Raw genomic sequence first — 22134 nt, 5'->3', positions numbered from 1 at the left:
TTGTGACAGACTCTGAAACGGCAGTGAGAGAGGTCCTTCATCATCATCTTGACAGGGACATGCAAGGGCTCCACACTGAATACCATTTAATGCAATAACATCATGTGTCCCTCTGCACTGTGTGTTTTTCTCATTCCCTGTCTTTGAAATGCGACGACTTTGTACTTTATCTCACTCCAAGTCATGTCAGAAGGGAACAATGAGGCGTGATTGGCAGCCTGTCCAATGGAGCCACTGCAGGATGTCTGGTATCAAGAGCGTGTGCATGCTCATCTCAAATACACTGTATGTTTTGTTCACAGCATTGCATTGTTGAAGCTTATTTATGGAATTTATTGAAGATATTGTTTAATGTTGAAGGGACTGGGTATTTTTGGAATAGATAGGGAAATTTCTAATTAACCAAATACACAGGCTACATCAGGATCTGCATGGAGTACTGTATCCCACAGTGCATTTTGACCTTTTGAGTGAAATACTTTTGAGTATTTCAGCAGATTTTTTTTCTTCTCCTTTTATTGAACCAGCAATACTAAAGGAATTTTTACATTGAATTCAAAAAATGCAAAATAACCGTAATTTTGGGCAAATTTATTTATATTGCATATATGCTTTACTTTAGCATAATTGAGAGAGAGAAAAAATATATATATTTAGTTGATCAATAGTGAAAATTCTGACATTTATAATTTTAAGAATTATATACTGATATATAAAGAGTCCTGCCTGACACGTGGGAATATATATATATATATATATATATATATATATATATATAAATATAAATATAATAACTGAAATGAGAGAATGAAGGAAATACATTTTAATCAGTTTCATGTGCGGAGCTACATAAATCCATTTCAAATCAAATCTGTTTTTTTTTTATTTTATTTCTAGTCATCAGTTTGTAGAATCCTGAATAAAAAGCATCCCTCTTTCAACAAAAATATGAAACAGCCCAACTGTTTTCTGATTGATAATATAATAAGAAATGTTTCTTGAGCAGCAAATCAGCATATTAGAATGGTTTCTGAAGAATCGTGTCTCACTGAAGACTGGAGTAATGGCTGCTGAAAATTCATGAATAAATGGCATGGTAAAAAAAAGTAATTTTAAATTGTATAATTTGAGTTACAAATGCATTGTGGCTTTCTAAATTCTGCAAAGAAAGTGGGATTAAATTAAATTCCACACATCTCATTATGCAAATTTTCTTTAATATTTTGAGATACACCTTGTGCATTATGGGTAAACAGGATCATTTTTTGTAATGAAAATTAGAAGTCTGTTTCAGTCGTGCCATTACACAAATCTCTCATTTTTTGTATCTAAACAAAAGAAGTGAGTATAATACTCTCTTTGATTTCAAATATACTATCTAGGTCTTCTAAATGTCTGCACATATTGTCTGGTTAAAATATATGACACTGAACTTCTGCGGAAGTGTCTATGCTACATAGTTGGACTTTTTGGTCCATTTTGAGTTTTTATTCACTCTCAGGCTCAGAGAGTCGGTGAATGCAACTCAAATTGCTCTGAATCAACCAGAAGTAAACTGGTCAGTTTCTAAAATAGCACTTTTTCTTTTACAGTTACAGTCTGTGTGTAATATAAAGATTTGTTTACCTGTTTGTCTATATATTTATAATGTTTGTGCACATCAATCCCCTTCCCTGTTGTTTCCTACTATTGTGTATACAGACGTTTGTCACGGATCCCTTGTATATTGCATGTGTATTTATAGTGCCACGCAAAAGTTGTCTTTGGATTGTCTGTCTGTCTGTGTCATGTTTGCATGTTCAGAGCACTAATGCAGTGCTTTTCCAAGGTCTGTACTGCTTGCAGGCATTTGCAGAGAGCATCAGTCTGATTGGCTGAACTCCCATTGTTTTCTTCCTGTGAGCAAATCTTATATGAAACATTACCAGCATTCTGTGCCAAAATACACCACAAAGCAAAAGCGGATAATGGGGAAGCGTTTACTGGACAAAGTTCCTGTCAGTTCTCCAGAATGTGACAGAATGGCTTGAATGAGGACTGGTCTTTAGTTTTATTCCATCAGTCTGTGCTTTGAATCGAGGATCCTTCCAAATCAATGGCTCCATCTAGTGGATATTTGATGTAGAAATATGACATGACCGAGGTAAACAAGTGACACTAGTAATAAAGAAAAAGAAACAAATGAACCTTTACCAAAAAGAAGCTGGAAACGTGAAATACAGTGTAAATTCCATATATATCAATTTAAAGTGTATCATTATTTTTACTAGCCATTATTCTATGTATCCCCCTGCTTGTTGCCATCTTATTAGAATCTACATTCTCCGAAAATTACCCTTTAGTTTATGGGCATTTTGGATATATAATTTGGTAATATTTTATTTGCTACTGTATTTTATATTTCGTTGATTAATACTATTTGTTTTCAATTTTACTTTTTTTAATCTTGCAAAGGTTGATGGAATTTTTTTATTTAATTTACTCTCAATCCAGATCCTAACTTCACCTGAATTTGAAAAGCATGCCAAATAACATTTTATATGAATGTCTTTTTATGGAGTATATCAAGAGAAGGGTTATTAATATGCAAAACCGTATTCATATTGCATGCAGGATGTGGATTGACAGATTAAAGCAATATGGTTTCTAAACAAAAATGCATCATTACTGTTTTTATACAGTCTATGATCATTACACGTAAAGTTTATGAAAAAATAAAAAGAAAGTTATTATTGAACATGACGGTATGTCTTTGCACCCAATTACTGATGATGATAGTTTATAGAATATTTCTTGTTATTGTTGCCTAGGCCAGTAGGGGGAAGCATTGGATTTTCCACAAATAATAACTAAAACCGTCAGTTTTTGAGCCACTTCATAAGCACGTCAGCACCAGTGAACCCAGTGTTACCTGTACAAATGACAAATAAATGACTTTATCCCTTTTTCCTGACAAAAGATAAAAAGGCAGCACCATTTTTTAATAAACCAGTCTTGATATCTTTAATTTAAAGCATCTACAAAATAGCATGTTTACACAAACCACCTGTCTGAGGTAATAAACTCAAAAGGCTGTTTAATACTTCATAGTCTGTACTAATGATTCTCAGCTGGTACGGTGTAAGTACTGTAGTACAGCTGTGACCTCAACCACGTAAACAGAATAGAAGTTTACAGGTCACTTCAAATATTACAGCATCTACAGTATATGTAATCATGGTAAATGTGTAAAAAGGCACTTAATTTATTTTACATTTGGAGACAACAATGGATTATTTGTGTAACACTAAAAAAATATGTTAGGTGTAATACTCAGGTGTGCAAGTATGATACTGAAAGGAGTAAAGGAGATTTTGTTATAAGAAATTCACAGCTTCCTTTAGAAAAATAGCCTAAATCATCATTACATAGCACCACATAACTGCAAATCCCTCAGTGAGATTAATGTTAATACTGCTGCTACATCAAGTGGCAGTGCTGCTGTAGTATTTCTACTCTGAGGTCAGCATCAAGCAATTCAAGTGAATTCCAGCTTGTTCTGGTGTGCAATTCATTTAGATTTGCCAGGATTTATATTTAAAAGTATTTAAAAAATACAACTGTGGGCCAATTTTATGACTTAACGATTTGATGATGTTCTTTTTTAATTAAATATCACTTGAGCTACGGTAGATGCAAATAGATGGTAATGATATTTCTGTATTAATGGCCATTAGATATTCTCAAAGGTGAGCACAAAATGTCCATGCTGCAAGTTTAAACACTGAACTTTGCGTTATAATTATGAAATCTGTAAGATTGTGGAATCAACTTTAAAAAACTGCTTTAAATGCTAAGATTCTTTTTTTTCTGAATTTCAAAAATCAAAACTTTTTTTTTTTCATTAAATTTCAGTTTGTCTTATTATACACTACCTTTGAAAGTTTGGGGTCAGTAAAAAAAAAACAAAAAAAAAGTGAATGAAAGAATTCTCTTATGCTCACCAAGGCTGCATTTTATCTTGTTCTTTTAATCTTATGAGCAAACATTCCTCCAGTCTTCAGTGTCACATGATCTTTCAGAAATCATTCCAATATGCTGATCTGGTGCTCAAAAAAAACATTTCTTACTATGATCAATGTTGAAAACAGTTGTAATGCTTAATATTTTTGACAAAACCTTAATAATCCTTATTGACCCCAAACTTCTGAACAGTAGTGTATGCTGTGCAAAATAAAACGATATGCTTAAAGCTTTCAAAAATGACCATGAGGCACAGTTTGATTATGAAACTGTTTTTCATAACAGCTCAAGGCTCCTCTTCTGGACCAGCAATAAAGAAAAACAAACAACAGGACCCTATAAAATGAAGAGTCCAGCAGATTCAGCTTGTATGAAGCGTTTCTCTAAAACTCAGTATGTATGCTGAAATCCCTGGATCCAGTCTGACTGGGTTTCATGAAGATGCCCTCCATTGTTTTCCAGTAGCTGTGTGAGCTGCTGACCATCATGCCGTGCACTTCTCTCTGGCCGTGGATGGGTCTGCCGTACTGTTCCCCCGTCACAGACAGCAGAGCCTCAGTGGACGTGTGGCGGAACCGAACGGACTCCTCCCGCTGCCACACAGAGCCTGCACACAGAACCGTCCACTCGTCCAGATAGTCACCCTCGCCGTTCTCACCAAAGGCACTGACCTCCTAAATGGGATGAGATTTTGAGTAAAATTTAACATCAAAACTCTGCATACAGTACCTTTACATTACAGTGCGTATAAAAGTTGGAATATCAAAACCTGATTTGAAGAAAGAGGTGAAGTAAAGTAGTGGCTGTGGAGATTGCGGCCCGTGTTCACATGGGTCAATCGGATGTTCTGTCCACACTGTACTGGAGTCCCTCGATGACATGCAGCATCACTGGTGCCCCGCACACTCCAGTAACTGTTACTGTCCTCCGCTGTGGTCACACCGGTCACCGACTGCTGACCACTACCTGGAATCAACATTAACAGGTCATGCTGCTGCTGCTTCTTCTATTCAGCAAGCAAGCATGCATTAATTTGATCAAAAGAGAGAAAAAAATAAAGACATTATATCAAAAAAATTATATTACAAATAAATGCTGTTATTTCAAACTTTAGATTAATCAAAGAATCCTGAAAAAAAAATGGTTTCCACAGAATATTAAGCCGTTTTGAACTTTAATCAGAAATGTTTCTTAACACATTCAAATTATTTTTGAGGGATCATGTGACACTGAATCCTGGAGTAATGATGCTAAAATTTACAGCTTTGCCATCAATGCAATACATTACATTTCAAAATATATATATAAAAATTAGAAAACAGCGATTTTAAGTTGTACAAGTATTTCACAACACTGTTTATACTGTATTTTTGGATCAAAGAAAGACTGCCTTTTAAAAAAAAAAAAAAAAAAAAAAAAAAATCTTACCGATCCCAAACAGTGAATGCTTTTAACCCTACAATATAATTTTTTTTACAAACTAATTATATGATGTTAATTTAATGATTTTTCAAATGAAATCTTTTATAAGATATCGAATGTTTATATTACTGCTGTATAGATGTGACGAGGAGCCTTGTGAATGAGAGTCACTCACCAGAACCATAGCGCACATCGTGAGAGTGTAACCTGACGTTGTGTTTCACATTGAGCAGCTTCACCGCCGACCCGCACGTTACAAAACTCATTTCACTGCCGGAGGACAATGTAAACATACATGACAATAATACTGTTATAGGGAACTGGACCCGCAATAATCCTGAACTGCCCATGGCTTGCTGAGCCCAAAGGAAAAACTAAGCGTTAAAAACCCTGCATGACGTCACATTGAACGCATGACACACTCAAATACAGAGCGCCGTCTTCAGGCTCGGAGAGACATCATTGTCGGGTATGGTTGTAAAATCATATTTTAAAATGGTTGAAGTGCTAGTTTAATTAAGTTAATGTTAGTTAGTTTACTTATTTTGCACCAGGAAGCTATGTATCGGTAACATTTTTATAAGGTTCAAATTAACATTAGTTAACTACATAAGCTAACCTGAACTAACAATGACAAATAATTCAAAAATATTTATTCATCTTAGTTACTGTTTATTTTAACATTTAAGAATGAATAATTTATTATTCATCCTGAGCGGAAGTTAAATAATTGTAAACTGGAAACAGAATCCCGTCAGTAGCTCTTAGCCATCAGTTTTTGACTGTTGTCACTCTCCAGCTTTTTCAAAAGTGATGCTTTGTTCTGCATCTCAGCGCATATTTTCAAGTGTTTAGTCGAGCTTCCTCGCGAGGAAAAGTAAGTGCGCTTTCGTGTTCGGTGTTTAATGTCAGTCAAGTGTTTAAAAGAGACAGAATCCCCTTGGGTTGTTTTTCTTAGCACACAGTCTAGCTTTTAGCATTAGGGCTTTGAGTTCTCACAGTAATTATTTAAAAATAAAACAGTTTTGTTACCGTTTACGTTTGATCCATCTCTAGCTTTCTGTGTGTTTCTTAGTACCTATAATCTTAGTATTCATGCGTCCTAAATTCTTTGTCGCAGATGAAATCTGGCTAAGCACATGGATCTCAAGTTCATCTTGATGTGTGCTTTGGTATCTAAAAAGATCTGGACTCGCACAATTAAGATTCTGATGTTGTATCATAACATGTAAACATCAAACGTGTAAACATATCAGATAAGACAGACAAAGTGCTGTTTTGTATATCTAGTTCAATAACAATCAAGTTAAGCCACCAGTGAAGCTGATCTCTGTCAGTATTTTGTTTACTTCAAGAGATGTGTCAGATGCATGACCTGTTATTGTTATCATTACTGAACTGAATTTTACTGATTATGACAAGGGAATTGTAATCTTGCCAATACAACATTTGACTCTTTGTTACAATTATTACTGCAACCCCTTTGAATGTCATCCTAAAGTCACAGCCATACTGTAAAAAACAAACGAAAAACTGTTTGAATTTTCACACAGGCCTTGCAAACATGTCTGACTTCATCGAGAGCGAGGCTGAGGAGTCAGAAGAGGAATTCGAGGAGAAAGACCTTAAGCCCAAGAAGACACAGAAGTTTATGGAAGAAGATGGTAAGATGTTATATGCTTGAAGCCACATCCTGCAGAAGGCGTGAATATGATCAGAAATCATGTGTTGGTGCACTACTGTTTAACTTAATTAATTCTTATAACAGGTTCTGTTCTGTTGTTATTGGCACATTGTGTCATTGCTTGTGTTCTGTGTTGTGGATGTCTCCAGAAGAAGAAGAGGAAGAAGAGAATATTGAAGATCAGGATGAGCATGGAAACCTTAGAGGACTCATTGATGATGGTGACGTGGAAGAGGAAGAAGCGCAAAGTGGTAGAGAGGATAGTGACTCCGGTGAAGAGGTCCGTCATCGCCGCAGGAAACGAAGTAGGTTGCTCTGAATTTAAAGCTATATTAGTAAATCCTTCTGGTGTTTTGACAATTCACTAGTGCATAATGTAGTTCTCAATAGCAATAGGACAAATCAAATATTTACAATGTTGTTATTTTGCTGGAGATGACAAAATAAAAGAATAGTTCACATAAAAATGAAAATTTGTTAAAAACTCTCAGGCCATCCGAGTTATAGATGAGTTTTTCTTCATTGGAGCATATTTGGAGAAATTTAGCATTACATCGGCTGCACACCAATAAATGCTGTCAAAATGAGTTCAAACAGCTGATAAATCATGACAATAATCCACGTGACTCATGTCCATCAATTAACGTCTTATGAAATGAAAAACCTGTGTTTTTAAGATGAAAATCCCATTTTAACTTTAAATGGTTGCTTCTGGTCAAAATATGACTCCATAATCCATAATAATGCTTCCTCCAGTAAAAAGGTCAATTTCCTGTTGTCCTCTCAAATGAAAATCCACCAATATATGTGTTTGGAACCGTTTTGAACTGTTTTCACTTGTAAACCGTGCTTAATTTCTGCATATATCTCTCCTGATTCTTTTTTTCCCCAGATGATTTTTTTTTTTTCACTGGAGAAAGTAGCCTAATATTATGAATAGAGAATTCATATTTTAGCCAAAAGAAGTTGTTTGAAGTTAAAAACACCTTGATGAATTTGTTTACTACAAACATGCAGCTTTTCACTTCACCAGATATTAATCTGGCTGTTGTTCACTGACAAGCTGCGCAAAACCACGATAATATTTTACGCATGTTTTGCACAGCTTGTCAGTGAACAACAGCAAGATTAATATCTTGTGAAGTGAAAAGCTGCATGTTTGTAGTAAAAAAATTAAACACATTAAACACGGCTCTGTGTAGTTAATGCTGCTCCAGGTGAAAACACGCACATGATGGAGATTTACTGCTGATTACAGAACCGGCTTTACTGACAAGATGCGCATTAAATATTGCATGCAATTTATCGTGCAGCCCTAGACTGGAGTCGTTTTGATTATTGTTACCTTTTATTTTAGCTGTTTGAACTCTCATTCTGATGGCACCCATTCACTGCAGAGGATTGATTGGTGTTTAAGTGTTGTAATGCTAAATTTCTTCAGATCTGTTCCAGTGAAGAATCAAATGCATCTACAACTTGGATGGTCTGAGGAGTGAGTAAATTTTCAACGAGTTTTCTTTTTTGGGTGAAATATTCCCTTAAACAACATTGTGAATATTCCTTTGCTTCTTTGTTTACATTGTTTTCTAAGAGCATGTCATTATACTACTATTGTGATGATTCCTTGTTTTGTGAGTTAGGGGTGGACACTATACCGTTGTTCCATGATATGGATTTTGCTAAACCGTGGATGCAGTTATATTTCTGAATTCAGATCTTGCATTTTTTTTTTTTTTGGTACGCTTTGCAAATTTTAACAGAAATTATGATAAAGAGTCGAGGCTGAACATAATTGGCATCTGTGTGCAACGCCGTACTACACAGGCATTAGTTATTAAACACAGAGCACCATAACAGACCAAACTAATAGAGCACAAATCGCATACTCCAGTTGTTCCCAAACTGTGGGGCGTGGCAAGGCTGTGTACATTTTGCAGATTATTTTGCAAAAGAAACCTCTGCAGGTTGATAGACTACACTGCGTAATTTTCTCGCTTATCATGCAGCCACTTGCCTGATAAGTAAATAATTGAGCGCAAAATATTAATTTGACATTTTAATGACCTCAACATAACTCGCAGTACCCACTTGAGCGCTCCATTATCAGTTGTTCATTATAGTTGTGGTTGGATCAGTAACAGACCACTAGATTGAAAAATCAGAGTTGTAATGCAGGGAGCCATGTAGAAATATAAATGAATAATGCATGGTTCTGCTCGAAAGGACAATTTCAAATATTCAGTGTAAAATATTGTGATATATATTTTTTTTTGCTCATATCACCCACCCTTATAGTGAGTTTGAAAGCACTAACATATTACAGAGTATAATAGCAAATATAATTTATACACCACTAGCAGAAACAGGTTTGAGTTGGAAAGTGTAGTTCAAACTTAATTGATTTACAACTGATTCAGTGGTCTGATTTAAAGCGCATTAAAAGTTCAGTAGAAATACTTTACTCATAATGTAAATGTTGTTTATAAATGTTGTTAATAATGTATGCATTATGAGTAAAGTATTGTTAGTTGGTATAAATGTGAATAATATAATAGTGTGTCATAGTTTTGGTGCTCATTTGGTGTGAAAACATGTACTGACTAGGTTAACTAAATTTTAACCTTTTGCATCAATTATTTTCAATCACTTTTGCCAAAATTATATTTCTGATGGGGAAAGAAAAAACAACAACTGTTGACAATAGGGAAAATAAAAAACTGTTTTCTGTATTGCTCAACGTTTGTTCTCATTAAACAATATGTGTTTGTATCTGTCAGGTTATGATGACTATCTGGATGATGATGATCTGGACCTCATCGAGGAGAATTTAGGAGTGAAAGTGAAGAGAAGGGTGAGCCACTGAATTTCCTGCCTGTGCTTTTTAAAATTAATTTAGCTGACACCAGTTAAATATTAAGTTCCGTTTTGAACTAATAAAAAAAAAATGTTCAGAAAAAGAAGTACTCGCGTTTGAAAACCATGGATGATGAAGGGGAAGATGATGAGAAAGACATGATCGCTGATGAGATCTTCACTGGGGATGGTGATGGAGATGGAGAGGTGGAGGATGGAGAGACTGTGGACACACTTCACCCTAGAGATGACGAAGAGGAGGAAGATGATGAGGAATCTGGTAGGAAAGACATTTACCCTATTGATCATGGATTTGAATTTGGATACTAGAATTTTGTGGAATTTTGTAGTTTTTTTTTTTTCCCTTTAATCTTTGCAGATATTGATGATTTCATTGTGGATGATGATGATGGACAGCCCATCACGAAAAAGAAAGGAAAGAAATTCCCTGGCTACACTAATGCGTAAGTGGTGTAAACTGTAAACAGTGGTTGAATTATGTAAATATGGACTTCTCTCTGAAGTATAATGGACTAAAGCCCTGATTAAATTGTCCTTCAACCCAATGACTTTGTCTAATGTTGCTTCTTTTTTAACATTCTAGTGCTTTGCAAGAAGCTCAAGAGATATTCGGCGGTCATTTTGACTTTGCCGAGTTTGACACTGAGGCGTATGATAATGCAGAAGAGGAAGAAGAGGACCAGGATGAAGAGTCATGGGATCGGCCAAAGAAGCAGACCAAGAGAAGAGTTGGCCGTCGTAGCATATTTGAGATCTATGAGCCCAGCGAGCTGGAGAGCAGCCACATGACCGATCAAGACAATGAGATCCGCTCCACAGACATGCCAGAAAGATTCCAGGTATAAATCAGTGTTAGCCTGCGTATATACCTTTCACTTGCAGTATCCCGTCCCATGTGAAGGAGATCAGAAACTTCTGCAGGCCCCCTGCACCAGCGTGTTTCCTTTCATGGGTGGAAATGAGGATATTTCATAACCTCTTGTCATTTGCAGTTGAGGGCCATCCCTGTAAAGCCTGCTGAGGATGATGAGCTGGAGGAAGAAGCTGAATGGATTTACAGGAATGCCTTCTCCACACCGACCATCTCCATGCAGGTCAGAACTGATTATTTGTATAACCTGACTTTTTAAGCATGTTGTCGTAGGACTAAGCTAATTTGGGTGCTTATTTTGTTTGATTTGCATTGCAGGAGAGCACAGACTACCTGGATCGTGGGACAACCACCAATTTCAGCAGAAAGGGTCCCAATACCATTGCTAAAATCAAAGAAGCACTGAACTTCATGCGGAACCAACACTTTGAGGTATAGTCTTAGAGGAAAAAAAACAGGGTGTAATAAACGTGGCTGACCGATCATCTGGTTTTATCTCTTCCATCTTCCAGGTTCCCTTCATTGCATTCTACAGAAAGGAGTATGTGGAACCAGAGCTGAACATTAATGACCTGTGGAAGGTGTGGCAGTGGGATGAGAAGGTAAGGGCTAGTCAAAATGTTCTCTAAATGCATTGTGGTTGCTGCTGCTGCTGCTGCTTTTTTAATATGAAAATGAATTATGGCTGTTTATGTTGTCCTCCTCAGTGGACTCAGCTGAAGACCAGAAAGCAGAACCTGACACGTCTTTTCCAGAGGATGCAGTCTTATCAGTTCGAGCAGATCTCAGCTGACCCTGACAAGCCGCTGGCAGACTCGACTCGTCCCTTAGACACTGCTGATATGGAGAGGTAGGACTACAAACCTACCAAGCTTTCTAACATTTTATGCTGTGTCAACAGTATTCACTTGTGCTCCCTGCTTTGACAGGCTGAAAGACGTCCAGTCTCTTGATGAGCTGGGAGACGTCTACCACCACTTCCTGCTCTACTATGGCCGAGACATTCCCAAGATGCAGAATGCAGTCAGGGCCAGCAAAAAGAAACTGAAAAAGATCAAGGAAGTGTCAGAGGAAGATGGTACAGCTGTGTTTTCTTTGAACAAGTTGTTAAAATAATGGTCAAGCCATGCATTAGACTAAAACAGTTACTTTTCTGCTAGGGGAAGAGGCAGAAGTGGAGGAAGAAGAGGAAGAAGATGAGCATAAGGGTCCAGATCTAAAACAAGCTTCCCGTAGAGATATGTACAGCATCTGTCAGAGCGCAGGCCTTGGTGTGTACATCTTTGATATATATATATAGCATAACCATATATATTTTTCCTTTTATTTCTGCTGGCTGAGTCATACATGCTGAACATATTCCCTTTTGCATTCTGCAAAAAAATTTATTTTAAGAATATAAACATAAAGGAGCATATTAATTGAATTTATAGTAACATATTTTGTGTGAGAGATATTCTTTTAACAGATAACTAATATTGTGCATAACTGCAGTGTATTTCAATTAGGAATTCACACATGCATACATATGATGACGTGGTTTTAGATGGTCTTGCCAAGAAGTTTGGTCTGACACCAGAGCAGTTTGGAGAAAACTTGCGAGACAGTTATCAGAGGCACGAAACGGAGCAGTTTCCTGCCGAGCCTTTGGAACTGTCCAAGGACTACGTGTGCAGGTAATGGATCAATGCAAACTTGAGGTTTTTACCTCTCAAAAGTCTTTAACCCACGGCTTATTAAATAAAAAGATAGTATTTTGCATGTTTATTCATAAATCAAATGTTGTCATAGTCAATTTAACAGCCCGGAGGCTGTTCTGGAAGGTGCTCGTTACATGGTGGCCATGCAGATTGCCCGTGAACCGCTCGTCAGGCATGTGCTCAGACAGACCTTCCAGGAGAGGGCCAAGATTAACATCAAGCCAACTAAGAAGGGCAAGAAGGTTGGTACTTAACATTGGTTTAGGAATTACAGACTTGCCCTATAATGTGTTTTACCATTATTTCATTAACTGGTGTGTTTTTGTTTATCTTCTACTCTTTCACTTAACCATGTTCATCAAGGAAAGGGTATTAGCAGAATAGCAACCTTCACAGCTGTTCCCAGTGTTAGCGCTTTAGCTAGAATGTTCAGTTGATGTATTTAGGTGTGTATTGTAGGCAGCTTTTTTGCTGTGCTATTGTAGTAAACTTGGCCTTCTATTCAAACCCAGCCTGAAGTGATATGCCAAATGCATTGCTTGCTCGTTCATCAGTTAATGTCTGTCATGTTTCCTAGGATGTGGATGAAGCGCACTATGCCTATTCCTTCAAGTATCTCAAGAACAAACAAGCCTGTGAAAGAGCTCAGTGGAGATCAGTTCTTGAAGATGTGCCTGGCTGAGGAGGAAGGCCTGCTCGCCATAGACATCTGCATTGACCTTGTGGGAGTCAAAGGGTATAGTTATGTCCTGAAAATATTAGCTTGAGATCAAAACTTGAATTCAGCATCAAGGATCATTAGACAAGAGATACAGAGCCAGTTCTGTTTGCCATCTCCACAGGTACGCAGGAGATCAGACCTACTTTGATGAGATTAAGCAGTTCTACTACAGGGATGAGTTCAGTCACCAGGTGCAGGAGTGGAACAAGCAGAGAACTCTTGCCATTGAACGGTCCTTGCAGCAGTTCCTGTATCCTCAGATGGCCAAGGAACTGAAAAACAAGCTCGTCACTGAAGCCAAGGACAATATTATTAAGGTGACACGTTGACGCCATGTTGCATGCAATACATTACCTTCGAAAGCTAACAAAGCCATTTCTATACCAAACGGTAGGCTATAACAAATTGATTTGTGTTTGTTGTGTCTGTGGTAGTCTTGCTGCAAGAAGCTGTATAACTGGTTGAAGGTGGCTCCTTATCGGCCTGATCAGCAGGTAGAGGAGGACGATGACCTTATGGATGAGTCGCAAGGAAAGGGTATCCGTGTACTCGGGGTGGCATTTGCTTCCGGCAGGTACTTGAGTGTTCAGAGTGAGAGAATATTTTACATTATTTTAAAAAGAGACGCACTATATCAAGGGTGGCAAACTCAGTTCCTGGATGGCCACAGGCCTGCAGAGTTTAGATTTAACCCCAAATAAACACACCTGATCTAGCTACCGTATTTTCCGGACTATAAGTCACACTTTTTTTCATAGTTTGGCTGGTCCTGCGACTTATAGTCAGGTGCGACTTATTTATCAAAATTAATTTGACGTGAACCAAGAGAAATGAACCAAGAGAAAACATTACCGTCTACAGGAGACACGAGAGGGCGCTATATGCTGCTCAGTGCTCCTGTAGTCTACACTGAAAACATAGAGCGCCCTCTCGCGGCTGTAGACGGTAATGTTTTCTCTTGGTTCTTGGTTCTAAATAAATGCGACTTATAGTCCAGTGCGACTTTTATGTTTTTTTTCTCATCATGACGTATTTTTTGACTGATGCGACTTATAGTCCGAAAAATACGGTAATCAAGTCCTTCAGGTTTATTTGGAAACTACATGGTATGTGTGTTGGAGCAGGGTTGGAATTAAACTCTGCAGGGTTGTGGCCCTCCAGGAATTGAGTTTGACACCCCTGCACTATATAAACATCATAATTTTGAATATTTAATTTATATTTAGGTAATTTAATGCTCACTTAAATTGAATCTCAATTTCATATTAAAAAATATGTAAAATTATATATTATTGGCCATAACATCACTATATATTTATCAACTTTTATATTTATCAGTGTCAACCAGGATATATATATTTTCAGTCCATTCATACTTTTGAATGGTATCTGCTAGTGTTTGCTTGTTTTGTTTTTATAGAGATACACCAGTGTTCTGCTCCCTCATTAATGGTGAAGGAGAGGTTGTGGACTTCCTCAGGCTTCCTTACTTCCTGAAGAGGAGGAATGCATGGAGAGAGGATGAAAGAGAGAAGAAGGTGAAGAAACCGAAGGCCTGCGAATCATTTACTGTTCAGCTGTTTCATTCCAATTGACATCTGTATTGTGTTGGTTGTTTCCATAGCTTCAAGATATTGAAAACCTCAAGAAATTCCTCCTTAGTAAGAAGCCACATGTTGTCGCTGTTGCTGGGGAGAATCGGTGTGTTCATTATTGTGCTTTTTGATTTAAAAAAATGCTGTTTGCAAGTTTGAAACTTTCTTTGGACGCCAGCATGCTGATGCTTTATTTGGATGTTTGTAGTGATGCTCATATGGTGATGGAGGACATCAAGCGCACCATCAGTGAGCTGGAGCAGGACTCCTCTCTGCCTGCGGTGGGGGTGGAGCTGGTGGACAACGAACTGGCTATGCTTTATATGAATGGCAAGAAGTCTGAGGTCCATGCAATGAGATAAAAACTGAAAATTTACCCATAAACCCATGCTGAAGACTCTGTACTTTTAATACCTTTTCTAATGTTTCTTAAATGTACTGCTCTTCTTATAGGCGGACTTCAGGGACTATCCACCTCTGCTTCGGCAAGCTGTGTCTGTGGCTCGTAAGATTCAAGACCCCCTAGTGGAGTTTGCCCAAGTTTGTAGCAGCGATGAGAACATCCTGTGTTTGAAACTGCATCCCCTGCAGGTACAAGGAAATTCCTGCATCTCCTGACCTTCTTTTTGCCATTTACTTTTAAATACATTTTGGTTTGCTCCATGTATTTGTGAAAATCAGCCTCGCAATGTCTGTCAATGTTATTTTATTATAATTTTTTATTGCCTTTATTGTATCTGTTCATAATTTAAAATATATATTTTTTTACTTTTGACTATATTTACATTTGTTTTAAATTTACTTATTTTGTGACTTATTTCTTTTAGTTGTCTTTAATTGACAGAACCTAATTTTTCATTTTCGTTAACAGTAACAACAATGACTTCTGTCCACTTTAGTATGTATGTGGCTGCTAATTCATTTTATTTATTTATTTTTTCAAACAGGCTTGACATTAAGGTCAACTTGTCAATCACTTCTCATAATTTATCTTATTAAATGTTCCTCAGGAGCATGTAGTGAAAGAAGAGCTGCTGGGCGCTCTTTACTGTGAGTTCATAAACCGGGTGAATGAGGTTGGTGTGGATGTGAACCGGGCCATAGCTCACCCTTACACCCAGAGCCTGGTCCAGTACATCTGTGGCCTTGGACTTAGAAAAGGCTATCACCTGCTCAAGGTTAGACCCCCTTTTCTCTAAAAATCTATCCTCATATTTGATATTCCTGCTGTTTTTCAAAGATCCCACCTTTTTCTGTTTACAAAGTCACGATGTTAGTCTAGCTAAGGGTTGAGAAGTTTCTATGATGTTTATCTAAAACTCAATCATGAAATGTTGAAATCATCTTCTGCATCTTTCCCGATGTTCCTAAGATTCTTAAACAGAACAACACTAGGTTGGAGAACCGGACCCAGTTGGTCACCATGTGCCATATGGGACCCAAAGTCTTTATTAACTGTGCTGGTTTCATCAAGATTGACACTGCCTCTCTTGGAGACAGGTAAGATACTAAACGTAATGTTTGTAAATGAACGGTAGCTGACTATGAATTAGGGCTGTGCGATATGGAATAAACAAAACTATCGCAACTTCTTTGATCAATTTTGTGATTTCGATTTTAATCACGATTTTGACTCACCCAGATATGCTTTACAGTCATAAATGCATTCAGTATGAATTTGAAATATATTTCCAAAAGAAAACCAATTAGAGCTTCATCAAAAAGTTGTAACATGTCTGTAGAACAGACATAAGTCAAAATAATCCTTAAGTAAAGGTGTGACAAAATGTCTAGAGACATATGGCAAATAAATAAATCCCGTGTCCAGGGCCTTTTTTTTTTCCTTTTTGCCATGCATTGGTCGTAGAGCTCATTGTAGTGGTGCCTCAGGTGTTGAAATATATTTTTGTTATACATTATACAGGTTCACACGTACTCCGTCTGCAGTGCATATACAGTATGTGTTTGCGGTTCAGAAGCAGCAGCGAGAGCACATTATTGTAACGCGAAAGCACATTAAAATAATGCGCGAGCGTGAATCTCTCTACTCGCACGCAGATTTCCTTTGCTTTGTCACAAAACCAGACGTGCACGCTCAGATACACAGAGAGATTGTGCGCACTTAAAACGTGTCTCCTCTCACTTAAACTGCATCCTGTGCACTCACAACTCTCTCTATGCTCATATGCTAGATATTAAATATTTTCGCACGTTTCTATTTCTAGCTTTTTACCACGTGCAGTGTGAACACTCTGATCTGTTAACATGGGCTTTGAAATAAAACGCATCACAGACAGTGTGTTGACCTGAAGTTAGGCATATATATGCCCAGTCTGTTCTGTTCTCGTGCTAAGCGCACTGCATTCTGATTGGATCAGATAGCATACTGCGGGAGGTCAGGGCCGTGGAAAATCGTGCTATAAAGCGATTTAGAAATCGTGCACACTCAAATCGTGATTTTATGACTACCGTATTTTCCGGAATAAAGGTCGCACTTTTTTTCATAGTTTGGCTGGTCCTGCGACTTATAGTCAGGTGCGACTTATTTATCAAAATTAATTTGACATGAACCGAGGGAAATGAACCAAGAGAAAACATCACCGTCTCCAGCCGCGAGAGGGCGCTATATGTTGCTCATTGCTCCTGTAGTCTACCACTGAGCAGCATAGAGCGCCCTCTCGCGGCTGTAGACGGTAATGTTTTTTCTTGGTTCTTGGGTCTAAATGAATGCGACTTATAGTCCAGTGCGACTTATATATGTTTTTGACGTATTTTTGGACTGATGCGACTTATACTCAGGTGCGACTTGTAGTCCAAAAAATATGGTATTTGGATTAATCGCACAGCCCTACTCTGAATTATGCTGCATACAGTCAGGAGATGTGATGAAATAACACCGTCTTTCATTCTGCAGCACTGACTCCTACATCGAGGTCCTGGACGGTTCTCGGGTGCACCCTGAAACATACGAATGGGCACGTAAAATGGCAGTGGATGCTCTAGAGTACGACGAGTCAGCGGAAGATGCCAACCCAGCCGGAGCACTAGAGGAGATTCTTGAGAACCCAGAGAGGCTGAAGGACCTGGATCTGGATGCCTTCGCTGAGGAGCTGGAGAGACAGGTGAGCTTTGTCATAACGTTGAATAATTAACTTCCACATATTTTGTTAGCAGAGTGGCATATGAGGACATAAATGGCACTTGACTTAACTAAATGGTTATTTATTGTTATTTATTGTTTCTTTCTTTCAGGGTTATGGTAATAAGGGAATTACACTGTATGACATTCGAGCAGAGCTTAGCTGTAGATATAAAGATTTGAGAGCGCCGTACAGGCCTTCAAACATAGAGGAGGTCTTTAACCTGCTCACCAAAGAGACACCTGAGACCTTCTATATTGGTAAATAATACCTGAGCATGTTTAGATATTTTAAAAACGTCCCTGAGTAATCTATAGTTGTACACCTACAGATTTGTATACTTTAAAGTCTTTAGTGGTATTTGTGGTGCTCCTTCATATGTTTCAGTCTTGACACTGTTGGTAATATTTTCCTAAATCTCTGCGCACCTCTAGGTAAACTGATCACCTGTGTGGTGACTGGCATAGCTCACAGAAGGTGAGAGTTACGACCAGGCCATCCGTAATGATGAGACGGGACTCTGGCAGTGTCCATTTTGCCAGCAGGACAACTTCCCTGAGCTCAGTGAGGTGGGAATTGGTTCTGTTACCTTTCCAAAGAATTCAATTTTAGCTTAGGCACACAAGTGAAGTTCATATCTCATCTCATATTGTGTTTTTCTTAGGTGTGGAATCACTTTGACAGCGGCTCCTGCCCTGGGCAAGCCATCGGAGTGAGAACTAGGTTAGATAACGCTGTCACAGGCTTCATCCCGACAAAGTTTCTTAGTGACAAGGTGGTGAAGCACCCTGAAGAGAGAGTCAAAGTGAGCAAATCTCATATTTGCTTTTTATAATCGATCTTGTTTATGTTTATAAACAATACACACCATAAATATGTAGCATTAAAATGGATGTGGAAATCTGAAAATCTCTTCTGGACATGACTTTTGTCTGGTTCTCTGCTGTTAGGTTGGCATGACCGTGCACTGCCGCATCATGAAGATTGACATCGAGAAGTTCAACGTGGATCTCACTTGTAGAACGTCTGACCTGAGTGACAAGAACAATGAATGGAAGCTTCCCAAAGATACCTACTATGATTTTGACGCTGAGGCAGATGATGTGAAACAGGAAGAGGAGCAAAAGAAGAAACAGCAGAGAACCAGTCAGTGTTTTTCTTTGAGAGATTACAAAATACATTTTCAAGTGGTGCCTTTTTCTCTGAAGTATTATGATTTTTGCCTTTTCTGTCTTTAGCTTACATTAAGCGAGTGATCGCTCACCCGTCCTTCCACAACATCAACTTCAAACAGGCGGAGAAGATGATGGAATCCATGGACCAGGGTGATGTGGTGATTCGACCCAGCAGTAAAGGGGAGAACCACCTGACGGTCACATGGAAGGTGGCTGATGGGATATATCAGCATGTGGACGTGCGTGAGGAGGGTAAAGAGAATGTGTTCAGCCTCGGGCATACTCTTTGGATCAACACTGAGGTGAGCTGTTGCTGTAAGTCACACACAAACTGTTGCTTAAAAGTTTGAAGTCTGAGATATACTTTTATTATTTCTTAATTTTTTTTTGAAAGAAGCCTCTTATGTTTACCAAGGCTGCAATTATTTAGCGTGTTAATGTAGAGAAATATTGTTAGTTATTTAAATAACTTTCATATGTTAATATTTTTTAAAATCTAATTTATTCCTGTATTGCGAAGCTGAATTTTCAGCAGCCATTCCTCTAGTCTTCAGTGTCACATGACTAATTAGAAATCATTTGATTATGCTAATTTGGTGCATGCAATGGAGCATTTCTTATTGTTGAAAATTTGTGCTGCATAATATTCTTTTTTTTTTGGACCATAATGTTGTTTTTTGCAGGATTCTCTGATGAATAGAAAGTTAAAAGAACAGGATTTTTGAAAATAGAAATCTAACGGTAGTCGTGATTGCCTGCAGGAGTTTGAGGATCTGGATGAAATCACAGCCAGGTATATCCAGCCTATGGCTGCATTTGCACGAGATCTGCTCGGCCACAAGTACTTCCAGGAGTGCAATGGAGGTGATAGGAAGGTCTGTTATCATTCTGAGCACCTACACTTTTCCTTTTCTTTTTATCTTGATTTATGGTATTATTAAATTATTAAATTGATAAAATGCCCCCTACAGTTTGTACAGTTGTGCATTCATCCTTTCTTGCCTTTGTACAGAAAATGGAGGAGATTCTCATGAGGTCCAAAAAAGAGAAGCCGACATTCATCCCCTACTTCGTTTCAGCTTGTAGAGACATGCCAGGCAAATTTCTGCTGGGTTACCAGCCGAGAGGGAAGCCAAGGTAACCCTCATTACCCTAGCAAAGCAGGACACAACTTGCATTCGTCAATGTTTGCTTTTGTTTTTTTGTAGGATAGAGTATGTAACCATCACTCCAGATGGCTTTAGGTATCGCTCTCAGATGTTCCCTACAGTCAATGGTCTCTTCCGCTGGTTCAAAGACCACTACCAGGATCCTGTGCCGGGTTAGTAGTCTCCATCTGCACTCCCGCTCTAGCCTAGCATTGTTCTTTTTCCTTGTAACGTAATGTTTTCATTGCCTCTCTAAAGGAGTCACACCGACCAGCAGCAGAACAAGAACCCCAGCATCAGTGAACGCCACACCTGCCAACATCAACATTGCCAGTATGTCAGACATGCTCATGTCTTCCCTCAAAACAACAGGGATTTTCTGAAGTAACTCTTCTCAGAAATGTATTTTAAAATCTTTCCCCTCGCTCTCAGACTTGACTCGAGCCGTCAATGCTCTCCCACGAAACATGACATCCCAGATGTTCAACGCCATAGCGGCGGTTACAGGCCAGGGCCAGAATCCTAACACGACGCCGGCCCAGTGGGCCTCCAGTCAGTATGGTTACAGTGGCGGCAGCAGTGCAGGAGGTGGCGGCAGCAGCAGCGCTTATCATGTAAGAAACCTGCACCTTTGCACTCGGTCACATATTCAACGAATTGATTTAAAACCAGGTCTGCTAAAATTTCATATTCCTTCTTTTCCTGTTTTTTCAAGGTGTTTGCAACGCCCCAGCAGCCAATGGCCACACCCATGATGACGCCCAGCTACTCTTACACCACACCTGGGCAGCAGCAGGCCATGACCACGCCCCAGTATCCCAGCAGCACCCCGCAGTCCTCACACGGACACCACCAGCGTTCGTCCTCCACCCCATCATCCTCGTCATCGAGAGTGCGGACGCCACAGCCAAGTGAGTGCTACTACTCCTTTCACAATGCAAAACCAAGCTGTGGTTATATCGGCGTCTGTGCTTTGTACATTATCCATGACAGAGTAAAGTACTAAAACTGTTGTCTGTGTTCCCTGCAGGACAAGTTCCCACACTGCTGTGGATTGGGGGAAAATGGCTGAACAGTGGCTGCAGGAGAAAGAAGCCGAGCGGCGCAAGCAAAAGACGCCCCGCATGACGCCCCGACCTTCACCCAGCCCCATGATCGAGAGCACACCCATGTCCATCGCCGGAGACGCCACTCCCCTCTTGGACGAGACGGACCGATAGGAGTAGGGAAGAGGGGTGTTCAGACATTTCATATAAAACCCAGTCCATCCACATCCCATCTCTCGCCCTCCGTCTTTTGCTCTTTCGCTGCTAGAAGTATTTCTTTGAGTCATTCAGAGCTACTGATACAAAGACAGACACTTGAAATGTGCTGATGACAAACAGATTAGGAAATGGACCTACAAGAAACGTTTGTCACAAGGGTTTTCCTTTTTCTTTTTTTTAAGAATGTGCGTGATGCACCCCATTTTTCATTTCAGTTTTTTTATCTAAATTTAAAAGGGAAGGCTTCTAGCATGAGACGTTGCATGATTTGTGCCCATGCGAGCTGGTATACAATCAGCATAAGATCATTAGTTCAGTCCCACTCAGAGAGCTTTTCTTTCCTGTATCTGGTTTAAACATTTAAATAAAACCCCGTTTCAGTATGAACCAGGGCACTGTAATGATTCATAATCTGTGTTCTGTTGAGCTGTTACACAAAGAATTAAGCACTGGGGAGATCTGTAAAGCTATTTAGCAATTCATTTATCAGCTAAAACAAAAATGAAGTATGCGACTTTGAAAGAGATCCTGTAAATA

General features: G+C 38.7%; 2 protein-coding genes across 2 annotated transcripts; one reads left to right on the top strand and one right to left on the bottom strand.

Annotated features, from left to right (window-relative positions):
- Positions 1-3989: 3989 nt before the first annotated feature.
- On the bottom strand, positions 3990-5838 carry LOC113079987 (stromal cell-derived factor 2-like). The gene is made up of 3 exons (XM_026252232.1): positions 5600-5838; positions 4772-4968; positions 3990-4676 (listed from the first exon to the last, which is right to left on the bottom strand). The coding sequence occupies exons 1-3, from the start codon at positions 5772-5774 to the stop codon at positions 4386-4388; spliced, it is 663 nt and encodes a 220-aa protein (XP_026108017.1). The 5' UTR covers positions 5775-5838; the 3' UTR covers positions 3990-4385.
- LOC113080012 (transcription elongation factor SPT6-like) lies at positions 5820-21552 on the top strand. The gene is given in 39 exon segments (XM_026252256.1): positions 5820-5893; positions 6978-7088; positions 7258-7413; positions 9886-9959; positions 10061-10241; positions 10341-10425; positions 10566-10821; positions 10975-11076; positions 11172-11285; positions 11366-11455; positions 11561-11703; positions 11783-11931; positions 12014-12124; positions 12400-12529; positions 12645-12795; positions 13131-13178; positions 13180-13289; positions 13396-13591; positions 13709-13848; positions 14695-14812; positions 14899-14975; positions 15078-15213; positions 15323-15460; positions 15880-16047; positions 16242-16369; positions 17784-17991; positions 18122-18269; positions 18444-18483; positions 18485-18578; positions 18674-18814; positions 18960-19155; positions 19248-19486; positions 19946-20059; positions 20197-20321; positions 20393-20505; positions 20591-20665; positions 20765-20946; positions 21048-21247; positions 21363-21552. Coding segments are annotated over 38 exon segments (5166 nt in total). The 5' UTR covers positions 5820-5893; positions 6978-6988.
- The last annotated feature ends 582 nt before the right edge of the window (positions 21553-22134 follow it).

The sequence above is a fragment of the Carassius auratus genome, unplaced genomic scaffold (assembly GCF_003368295.1).
Source record: "Carassius auratus strain Wakin unplaced genomic scaffold, ASM336829v1 scaf_tig00030051, whole genome shotgun sequence".
Lineage (NCBI taxonomy): Eukaryota > Metazoa > Chordata > Actinopteri > Cypriniformes > Cyprinidae > Carassius > Carassius auratus.
Note: the sequence above shows the minus strand (reverse complement) of the source record. Positions and strands in the feature narration are given on the sequence as shown.